Source organism: Monoraphidium neglectum, assembly GCF_000611645.1.
Source record: "Monoraphidium neglectum strain SAG 48.87 unplaced genomic scaffold scaffold00261, whole genome shotgun sequence".
Classification (NCBI taxonomy): Eukaryota; Viridiplantae; Chlorophyta; class Chlorophyceae; order Sphaeropleales; family Selenastraceae; genus Monoraphidium; species Monoraphidium neglectum.
In genome coordinates this window covers 21,640-32,637 of record NW_014013367.1, presented here as the reverse complement: position 1 = coordinate 32,637, position 10,998 = coordinate 21,640, and the positions used below count along the sequence as shown (strand labels likewise).

At 64.7% G+C, this 10,998-nt stretch overlaps 2 protein-coding genes across 2 annotated transcripts in view; one reads left to right on the top strand and one right to left on the bottom strand.

Moving 5' to 3' along the window:
• Positions 1 to 568: 568 nt before the first annotated feature.
• Positions 569 to 4,893, top strand: MNEG_2336 (Inositol-pentakisphosphate 2-kinase; the record flags this gene model as incomplete). The annotated part of the gene is made up of 8 exons (XM_014049190.1): positions 569 to 658; positions 847 to 930; positions 1,136 to 1,172; positions 1,368 to 1,682; positions 2,019 to 2,176; positions 2,544 to 2,657; positions 2,941 to 4,416; positions 4,687 to 4,893. 8 exons carry the CDS (start codon positions 569 to 571, stop codon positions 4,891 to 4,893), a joined length of 2,481 nt encoding a protein of 826 aa, XP_013904644.1.
• A 5,639-nt stretch (positions 4,894 to 10,532) lies between these two features.
• MNEG_2335 (hypothetical protein) overlaps positions 10,533 to 10,998 on the bottom strand; it is a gene marked incomplete at both ends in the record, with an annotated part of 2,858 nt that continues 2,392 nt past the window's right edge. Inside the window, one exon of the mRNA XM_014049189.1 lies at positions 10,533 to 10,934. Within this exon, the coding sequence (XP_013904643.1) occupies positions 10,533 to 10,934 (402 nt within the window). The remainder of the gene's footprint in view (positions 10,935 to 10,998) is intronic.

The following is a 10,998-nucleotide window of genomic DNA, read 5'->3' as shown; positions in this document are numbered from 1 at the left end:
CAGCCCGCCTACATGCCACCTTGTAAACACGTGCTCGTCACACTTTGCATGATCAGCGGTGACTTCTCCCATCTTTGTATCATGTTCGATCTCACATCAGCTCTGGGAGATGGCAGCACCAGCAGGGCGCCGGTCCTGCAATACGGTAGCCGGCGCAGCAGCGACACCAGGACGGGTTACTGCATTGCAAAACCATCGCAAAACAGCCAGCGTGGCACGGATGCCAGTGAACACACCATATCTTGGGTACCGGTGGCACGGGTATGGGCGGGATACCCCAATCGCTTTGAGCACGCTGCTGCTTGCCACACCTGCTGTGTGCGGTGTCTACTGTACGGTGGTGACCACTCTACCCCTCGGTAATCGAACCCTCGTCAGTGCATGCATGATACGACGATTTTTACACATATCTTCAGACTGATGCAACCGCCATTTCAATCATATATGCTCGCTGGTCCTGAGCTGACCTGCTTGCTGGCCCAGGCTTTGGTCTGGTTGTTGCGAGATCAAACTCACCTGGCAGCGTGACGAAGCCTTAACTCAATGGGAAGCGTATGAGTTCCTCGTTATGCAGTCGACCAGCACGGACGTGTGGAGTTTCAAAGGGGAGGGGAATGCCAACATTGTGTTCGCTTACACCGGCACGGATGCCACTCTTGTAAGTGTGAACTCATGCAAATCAATCTCCAAGCTACGCTTGCCGGGCGCCTGGCTGACAATGGACTCGTCCGCCGACAGGGACTGCAGCGTCCTTGCCTGCGCTGCATCACTTTGGCCCCATCCGGCCGAGGGGGCCTACCATAGAGGCACCAACGCACACGCCCGCTGCGTGACCACGCGTCGCAGGCGGGCAAGGTCCTGCGCCTGCGCAAGGCCCGGCCCAAGGACTCTGCTGCCGTCCCCGACCCAATGGCAGAGCTGGAGGCCAGGGTGGGCAGGTCATGCCGTGCTGACTAATGGGCCCCTGTAATGGACGCATCACAGTGCAGCCTATCCTAGGTGCGCCGCGCTCGCAGCCGCTCAACAGGCCGCGCGCCCTGCAGCTGGTTGCTTGGGGCCGCTGTTTGGCGGCCCGTATTGCCATTTGACAAACGCTGGCCACGCCGCGTTCTGCCCTTCACAACCCAACACACAGGTCTGGGAGCCTGCAATACCCGGCTGGCGACACATGGGTAGGCGCACGGCGTGCCATGCCACACAGGCCACCAACCAGCATGCCTGACCTGTTGCTGGCGGCGAGGGTTTTGTCTCAAGGCATCGTCCGGCGTCCAAGACTCTGACAGGTTGGGTTCTGCAGTGGCCGCCACGAACGTCAACTTTTGCGAGAACCCATGTCCAATTGATCCACTGCCACCGCCGTCGTCCAGGGGTGCTGCAACGCGAGGCGGCCTATATTAGTGAGATCCTGCTGCCACTGCTGGGGCCCGCCGCAGCCGCGGCTGCGGAGGCCGCAGCCGAGCCTGCCCCCGCGGCGGCCACCCCTGCCGACGGCGGCCGCGGTGCCGCTGGGCCAGACGGCGCCGCGGGCGCCGGCGAGGCGCTGCAACTGCAGGCGGTGCCGGCCGCGGCAAACCAAATGGAGGTGCCACAGGACTTGGCAGCCCTTCTTGAATCTGAGGGACGGCGGCTGGCGCCAGGGGTGGTGGGGCAGCTTATTCCAGATCACACGCTCTTGCCGGCAGGTGGGGGGCGCCCGGTCCCGGCCTGCGGCCGGGTGCAAGCTGGGGCCGCCGCACGTGCGCTTTTGCGGGCGGCGGTGAGGTCAGTCTGCTGCTATGCCGTTTCAGGAAGGGGTGCGTGCCCTTTGGCGGGAATAGACTGGCCGCTTTGCAGGCGGGCTAGTCCATGACATCGCAGGCGACCGTCGTTTTTGCTTTGGGGGACACCTGAGAACAAAATTGGGCGAGCCTCCCAGAAGCGCCTTGTCGCTGCGGGTACACAGCCGCCACCCTCTCACGCCGCCACCCTCGCGCCGCGCGGCCCTCGCGCCCCGCCACCCCGCGCCGCACGGCCCCCAGGCTTCCGCCCCGACCTCCGCCGTGTCGGCCCCGCCGTCTGCGTGGAAGTGAAGCCAAAGGCCGGCCTGCTGCCCACGAGCCGCCACATCGCGCGGGAGCACGCCGTGAAGCTGCGCGTGCCCCGTTTTGCGCTGCACCAACTCCTGAAGCACCTCAAGGTGTGGGCAGCGAGGCCCCACAGCTCCGCCCTGGCGCGCCAGCCCTCCTGACGCGCGGCCGCGCCTGGCGGGCTGAGAGGGAGGGCGCTGCTCAGGCGCCGGCTTGGCGTTTGGGGCTGACGGCAGGGGTGCCATCGTGTGAAAAGAGCGACAGCTGGCCGCCCGAGCGGGAGCCGTGCCCCTTGCCATCTGGGGTGCCGGCCATAATCACGGCCCCGCCGAGGACCCCGACCCCGCACCTCTTACCCTGCCCCCCCCCCCCACCCGCACCCACACATCCCAGCTGAGGCTGCATGGCCCCAATCTCAGCCTCCTCATCCATCAAGCCCCCTCCTAAAAACACACATGCGCACTCATCTTGTCACAGGGCAAGGCCCCGGCTATCAGTCGCTACAGCCCCCTGGACCTGTTTGGGCCAGACCCCCGCCTGCAGGAGGCTGCGCTGGCGGCGCTGATGGAGTGCCCCTACAACAACCTCAAGGTGGCCCTTGGTATTCATCTTGGATCTTGATCTTGATCTAGGGTCTCCTGCGCCTTACCCGACTCCTGACGGGATGCAGCGTCCACCCGGGCGCCGCATCCGCCATAGTTGGATCCCCCAGACCGGCGGCCCAGGCTTTCAGCGGCCCGCCGTCGTCTTTACTCGAACCGGCCGCGGGCCCCTCGCCGTCGACGGCAGGCATGGGCCTCAGCGCTGCTTCCTGCACGTCGACGCGCCCCCCTCCCCCCTCCTCCGTAATCGCCCCGTCGACGGCCGGCCGCAGGTGTTCGTAGATGGAGACCTCGTCTTTGGCGGAAAGTCCGACGCGCCGCCGGCGCGCGCCGCGCGGCCGCGCGGCAGCCCCCAGCAGCTGCCCGCCTACCCGGGCAGCCCCCCCAAATCCGCGGGTCCGCCTGCCGCCGGCGCTGACGCCGGGCCCGACGGCCCCGGCGAGGCGGCGCTCGCGCCGCCGCAGCAGCAGGTGCACTGGCCCAGCAGGCTCGGCCGCGTGGCGGCGGCGCCACTGGAGCCGCTCGTGCTTCCGTCAGCGGCGGTTGGGAGTCCGCGGCCTCACTATGACGACCAGCAGCGGCAGGAGCGGCAGCAGCAGCAAGAGCAGCAGCAGCCAAAGCAGCCAAAGCAGCAGCAGCTCGGCCCGTCGCCGGCGTCGCCGCGCCGGGCACCCGCGGCGTGCCTGGGCTCCCCGCAGCGCCTGGGCTCGCCGCAGCACCCGGAGAGTCCCACCTGGGCAGCGCGGCGCTGGAGCGTGGCGGAGCTGCTGGAATGCCTGCGGGGTTTCCCGGTGCTGCCCCCTGATGCGCAGCACCAGGAGCAGCAGCAGCAACTGCAGCAGCGGCAGCAGCAAGATGGGAGCTCCCTTGGCCAGGCGCCGCGCGACGGCAGCGGCCGTGACAGTGACGGCGCCTCAGACTCCGCTGTGCTGCAGCTGCAGCAAGCGCCCCAGCGCATCCTGTTTGCCGGCGGCCGCTGCGCCGGCAGCGGCGGGGGCGGCGGCCCGGGCGACGCCGCGCGGGAGCGGCTGCTCTGCCGCCTGCTGGCGCGCGTGCTGCGCGCTTCGGGCGTGCTGCCGCGGCTGCTGGCGGCGCAGCGGCTGGACGTTTTGGACGTCGAGGGTGTCGCGCCGCTGATGCGGCGGCTGCTGTCCGGCCTGCAGGAAGGGGGCGGGGGCGGGGATGTCAGCCGGCAGCAGGAGGAGCAGCAGGAGGATTCCCAGAAAGATTTGCAGCAGCAGGAGGAGCGGTCGTTGGGGGCCTCGCGGCAGGTGCAGGAGGAGGAGGAGGAGCAGCAGCAGCAGCAGCAGCAGCAGCAGCAGCAGCAGGAGCAGCAAGGTGATGCCGCCATGACATGCCTGAGCTCGCTGCAGACCGATCCTCAAACCCTGCGAGACGCCGCCAGCATGCGGCTGGAGGACATCGGGTACGATGCGGCCCTGCAGCTGCTGCGCGGCTACCTTACCGCCGTCACTGCCAAAGACTGCGGCGTCATGATTACGCTGCAACAGGTGGAGCCTCATAACGGCGCCGGCAGTGGCGGGTCCAATTACCAGGATTGCGATGTGAGCAGTGGCAGCAGGGGGGCTCTGAGCGAGGGGTGCGGGGGCAGCGATGTCCGTGGGGATTGCAGCGGCGAGGGAACCAGTGACTGTGAATGTGGCGGAGTGATGTACGATGACGTCAGCGGGTGTCATTTCCTGTGGCGCGTCAACCTGGTGGATCTGGACCTCAAACCCCTGGCCAAGGTGGGAGTGGGTGTGCGGGTGCACGTGTGTGCACCTCTGTGCATGCATGGGTGCGTCGCACAGGGACTGCTGCACTCTGCTGTCACGGGAGAGCTGCCCTGCCGTGAGACAGCACAAGTCCCCCCATGTTCAAGTTGGTTGTTATGTTCTGCGTGCATGTGCGTGTGCGTGCGCGCGCACCACATACACGCACCCACTCTCTCTGTCTCTCTCTCTTTCATTCACACACACACACACACATACACACGCACGCACAACTGCACACTGCAGATCCCCATCCACGAGGCTCTGGACCAACGCATCGTGGCTGCAGCGCTGGACCACTCAGATCTGCTAGAATCCGCCGCAGCTGCGCGGCGGCGCTGGCTGGCCGCCTGGCTCAGGGACTACGGCGCGAGCGCCGCTGCAGCCCGCGGCGGCCCGCGCGGTACGCGGGGCGGCGTAAGTGGTGTTTATGGAACTGTCGAGCCAGAATGATGCATGGTCTTTGAGAGGTGTCAATGAAGTTACGGTGCTGCTGCTCGGCTGCTGCTGCTGCTGGTGCTGCTTCATGAAAAGTCGGACAGCTGAATGTGTAGTGTCAGCTTGGTGGCTGGATTCATGTTGACTTACGCCGCCGCCTCGTTTTACTGCTTCTTTGCCCTATCTTTGGTTGTTTGAGTCCTCAGATAGCAGGAGGGACTTTTGTATAATCAAAGCCACCGAAACATACACATGCCATGTTTAGTGGGGTCCATGTCGCCGCTGTGATTGGCTGCGCCACTTCTGTGCATCATTTCCTTCGAATTTTGGATGTGAAACCCCTATTATGTATAAACAATCATTTCAGCCTGTCCCGGCCGCTGTGTAAGGATCCATCACCGACGTCACATGTGCGGCCAACGATGCCGCCAACCAGTTGCACAGGCGGCCTCGCTCACGCGTTGTGCTCGGCGCAGCCGCTCGCCGTCTCCCCAAGCGCCGCACGCCCAAGCGGCTGCGCAGCAGCGGTGCCATCGGCGCCGTCCTCCGCTCCGCCGGCCGGGCCGCGGCCGGGGTTTGCGGCGCGCTTCCAGTCGTCGCGGTGAGCGCCGGTGCGCTCAACTTGCCGGCGAAACGCATCCAAAAATGCTGCCGCCAGCAGCCCAGCAAACGGCAGCAACAGCGCGGGAACAAGCCAGGCGGCGGCAGGCTGGAGCTGTGTTTGGTGCATCGCAACTGACCCCAGGATGACGGAGATGGGCCCTGCAAGTGAGAGCGTGAGTTGATTGTTTATGGCATGAGATACTCTAAAGAGTCTACATAGGGGTGAAGATTCATCAGCAGCTGAAGCAGCTGCAGTAATATCGCCAAGGCTGCTACTCCGTTGCTGCTCGTCTGCACCGCTGCTGCTGCTGCGCCGCCGTCGCCACCGCCGCCCTTGCCCCCCAGACTACGTCTGGTCCCTTGCTGAAGCCATCCCACACTAGCTAGCTACTCGCGCACCTGCCAGAAGAGCGACCGCTGCGAACGCGCGTTTTGCTGCATTCAGCAACGAGGCTGTGCGCTCAGGCAGACCGCTCCTGCGCCGGACTGCTGCAAACGTAGACACCCCCTGGCGCAGCAGGAGCGCCCCAAGGGCCACACACCCAAGCGCGACGTGGGCAGCCCCGACCGGCGACGGCGCGCCGCCGCCGCCGCCACCGGTGCGGGCAGGGTCCGGCGCCGGCAGGCTGCCGCCGCCGTGCGCTGCGGCCAACCCGACTGCGATCGAGACGACAGTCAGGGCGCCCGCCGCCGCCTCGAAGGGGCCTCGCAGGCGGCGGCGGCGCCCGATCGCGAATCTCGCCCTGCCTAACAACGCGGCAGCTGGCAACAGGGCACCAAACGCGACCATCGACAAAGCCCCATGAAGGTTGAGAGCCGCCAGGTTTGCTGCATGCCCAGCCGGCGCCGCGACGCCTGCCACGTCATTCCCTGGCGTCTGCGGCCGTGGCTGCTGCAAGACGAAAGCCGCGCTGCTGCTGCCCGCTGCTCTGCTGCTGATTTGTTGCACCTGCACGGCTGGCAGCGGCGCCTCTGGTAACGTAGTGACATCGTTGGTCACATTCCTGGTTGCACTGCCTGTGGTTCTGTTTATGTTGGTCCCAGGGCCAGTGCTGTGCTCAATGCTGATGACAGATGCTGTCGTTCCAGCGCCGGTCCTCGGGTCTGCTGGCCGGGTACTAGCAGTTGGTGATTCGGGACGCGGCTGTTATGCAATTGTGAGTGGTTGCGTCAACGTTGACGGAGCCAATGTGCCCAAAGGCTGAGCCTCCGGAGGGGGGCTGACGCGCGGTGAAACCGCCTCAGCGGAAGGTGCTGCAGCCGGCGGCTGCAGCTGCAACACGGAAACGGCTGTGGAGGCTGCGGGCTGCTTGGTGCGCAGCTGTGGATGAGTGGGGGCTGTGATGACGACTGTTGAGATGTCGTCGGATGGCCGCGGCAGCGGGAGTGACGGTGGCCGTGGCGACGACGGGGATTGCCGCGGCGGCGGCGACAGCGACGACGATGGTGACGGTGACAGCAATGGCGACGGCAGCGGCGGCGGCGGCGGGGATGATGGCGATGGTAGCGCGACAATTGCAGGGGGGGTGGCGGCCTCCGCGGGCATTGTCTCGGCAGGGTGTGTGATAACAACTGAAGAGATTTCTGGGGCCGCCGGGGCCGGTGGCGACGGCAACGACCGAGGCAATGGTGGCGGTGGTGGGGGTGGTGGCGGCGGCGGTGGCGGTGTCGGCGGCACATCTGGCGACTGTGAGCTCTGCAAAGAGGGATCAGAGGCTGGCGCAGGCTGCATTGAATCATGATCTGCAACCGGCTTCACTGGCGGGGGCGCGGGTGCCACCTCAGCTGCGCTGTCAGCGGAGTCGCCAGTTGGATCTTGCTTGTTGCCTGCGCTCGAGCGGGAGGGGGGAGGCAAGACGAAGGCAGCCTGCTACAAGGATCGTGCCTGACGACGCAGGCTGCGGGAACGGCGCTGCACCCGTGACTGTGTTCCAGGACATGCCTAGGTTCGCACCAAGCAGCACTGAGTGCATAGAGTCAGGCGCAGTCCTGGTTGCCCGCCCTAGAATGCTGTGCGCACCTCGGCTCCAGGGTAGGAAGGACTCAAGCAAGCCGCCGCCGCCGCCGTTATCGACGCCACCATCATTACTGCCATCCCCACAGGGGCTCTCCGGGCAACCGTCCGTCCGCACACGGAGCGTGCCCGTCGCCTGCCGCAGGGCACCCAAAGCGCCATCCGCGCTGGTGACGGTGAGCATTAGGGTGGGGCTTCGCGCATCGCACGGCACCTGCCAGCCGGCCTGCAGGCGCCCGCTGGGCGGCTCGCCCAGCATGCTGAAATACCTGCCAGGGCTGAGAGCAGGGGGCGCGGCCGGCCGCGGCGCCGGCGCTCACGGCCTGGGTGAGACAGCGCCGGCGGTGCCTCAGTGCAGCATCAGCCCCCGCGAGGCTGACAATGTGTGCAGTGCGACGGGGAGGGGTGCATGGTCGCCCATGCTTGGGAGGCGTCCATTAGGCATGATCTTGCACGGCCCGGTCACGGCGCGAGCACTCCGGGATCGCCAGCAGCCACCCTTGTGTTTTGTGCTTGGAGCACCTCACCATGTGGGGTCTGCGGGCAGGGGGAGACTGACGCCGAAAGCGGTGCGGGTGAGGGTTCCGGCCTCCGCAGTCAGTAGCGCCAGCCGCGGCTCGTCGAAGGTGACCTGCATGCAGCACGTGCGGCAGCAGCAGCAGACAAGAGAAAGAGAAGCCGCTGCGCTGCGGCGAATGGCGAGGGGTGGCCGAGATGGCGGCATCAAAAGCACGCTGCTGCACCTGATTTTGCGTGCGAGCAAGCGCCGCCCCCACATCCGACCGCGCTTCTGAGCCGGCACGCTCTCGCGTTTGTGGGCAGCCGCTGCGACCCGCCTCAATTTTATAGTTGGTGCCTGGGCATAGCGCTGTGCGGGTCGCGCCCGAGTCGTCCAGGACCCTGAAGGATATGCTCCTTGGAGCAAAGGCGGCGGGGACGTCTTTGGCGGTGGTGTGTGTGTGCTGAGGGGTGTGCCATGCGTATGTTCAGGAAAATTGGCTGCTACATGATAAAATCCCCAGCACTGGTGCTGATGTGAGGGATTGACGGCGCAGCAGTTGTGCTGGTGGGGGATCGGCCTCGACCAAGGTTCTCACGAGTCATACTGCGGAAGCTCGTGGCCCCCAATGTCGTCACCATTGCGTGGATGCGTCTTGCAGGCGCCGCCACTTTCCCTTGCAGCCCACAAGCTGGGCAGGGCAGCAGCTGGCGCGGGCGGTGCCGTGAGCAGCAGGGCGATCGCCGCCGCGACAACCTGCATCGTCCACGACTTTGTGGAATCAAACAAGAAAAAAACTAATTACTTCAACCACGCGGATGAACCATGGTCGTTCAGGGATAAACTTTTGTCGATGATCGTCCAAGGTCGCGGGGTCTCAAAGGAAGCTGGAAGGATAAAGCGGTTGCGCTGGCAAGAAGCTGTAGGCATACAGCGCATTCGATTTTCTTGTACTTGATGGCTTTTACTAGCGTTGGACGCGCACGCACACCACCCTACGCAACGAGGTTCCAGAGTAGCAGTCATGCCATGATGGCGGCGCAGCTCGAGCTGCTGCCGGCCGCCGGCATTGCGATGGAGAATTGCATAGGTCATGTGAGCGCGTGCACCTGAATTCGTAACATCGCTCTTCTGCGTTTGCATATATGAGAATCATCTTGACCACCACTCACTGCAGTGCACACACCGTTGGCCAAGTCTCCTGTGCCCCCGCCGTCGAACGTCCAAACCCGAGAGTGGTGGTACGTGGATAACTTCATCAACTTTTGCTGCCTCCCAACCTTTGCTAGCTAGCTGTTGTAGCAAGCGCACGCCATGTCACCTGGGTATCTGGGTAGTCATCGTCCTGCCACTGCTGTACTGTACCCTTACAATCCGTCGGAGCAGACGTTTAATCTCATCACTGACGAGACATGGCTGACTGTTAGTAAGTATCATACGGGGTGCATATACACATAGGCGTGTATGCGCACACACATATTGTATGCAATTGCGTGCATGAGTACAGGCGTGTGCACACGCGCGCGCGCGTGTGTGTATCGGGGGTGCATGTAGTGAGCGAAAGCGTTTGTGCTGAACGCAGCAGGCACGCATCAGATTGTGTTACTGCCTGGCATCACACACCCATGCGCGTGCACGCATGTGCGAGCGCGCGCACTCTCACACGCACGCACACACGCACACACACACACGCACACAAAACAGGCTTGCCCCATGAAGTCGTGCCCATGATCATGACAACTATGATGTCATGCATGCCGTAAATGTGCGCTAGTTTGTTACACTCGCGCAAAAGCGTCGCGCAATGGTTGATTTCAGGCGTAATAGGAACGGCTGTGGTGTCGCACGCCACGCGGCGCTGCCTCAACGGCTGCCACAGAGCGACGCAGCCATTGCTTCACCGCGCCTGCAGCGCAGGCGCCGGCGGGACAGCAGCTTCTAAGCAAACAAAGTACCGATGTGGCCTCTAAGTACAAGGTGATGCAATGTTCAAAGCTATGGTATTGGAAAATCATCAGGCAGCAGTGCTTAGGCGGTGTAACCCGCCATCCGCATCAAATTGCATCGCGTGGACTCTTGGAAACAACAATCAAGAAAAGTTGGGCACGACCATCGAAGCATGTGGCATATTCTTGGCCGTCAAACACATGCAACCAGCGGCACTGTCAATAATGGATGGAGGCTCACTTTGGGAAGCGGAAACATGCAGCAGCCAACCTGACGCAACCGGCCTCCAAACAGCTATCAATGCATGGGGGCTGCGGCGGTTGTTTGGCTCAAAGGGCAAGGGGCACAATGGATGGCGGGGCGCGGGGCCCACCGCGCCCGCGATTAGTAAGCGGCTTGGATATCACCACTGCAAGCGCCAACAAACTACAGCAGCCGGGTCGAGGCGCTGCTCTGTAAACAACACGCAGCCTGCCACAGCCTCGAGCCACCGCATGGCCGCAGCACCCTCTGCACGACCTGACCGGGGCGCCGCGGGCAACCGCTGGCAGCCGCTGTGCCAGGGGGGGCCGCGCGTCGCAAGCATGCCGGTCAAGCCAGCTTGGTGCACTTGATCAGGGCCGCGCCAGGGACCAGCGGGGCCCGGACGGCCGCGCCCTTGCAGGCGGCGGCGACGGCGGCAGCGGCTGACTTGGCGTCGCCAGGCGCCTCCCCGTCGACGCGCAAGATGTGCATGTGGCGATGACCGGTCCGCCCGTAGTGCACGCCGCGCCACTCCACGCTGCTTGTGAAGATGCACCACAAGCAGCCGATGCCGGAAACTATCTGCGAGAAGTGCACCCAGACAAAGCTGCCGACCGCCCAGCGCAGAGTGGCGCGGGGCGGCAGCTGCAGGTCTAGGGGCTTGAGGATCGTGGCCGCCGCGATCTCGCGCGCGATGGTCAGCATCGCGCCGCTCAGCAGAATCGTCGCGCCATACGCCGCCAGCAGCGACTGCGCGAGCCCCGGCCGCCCCGCCGCGGCGGCGGCGGCGGCGCCGGCGAGCGCGGCGGTGGGC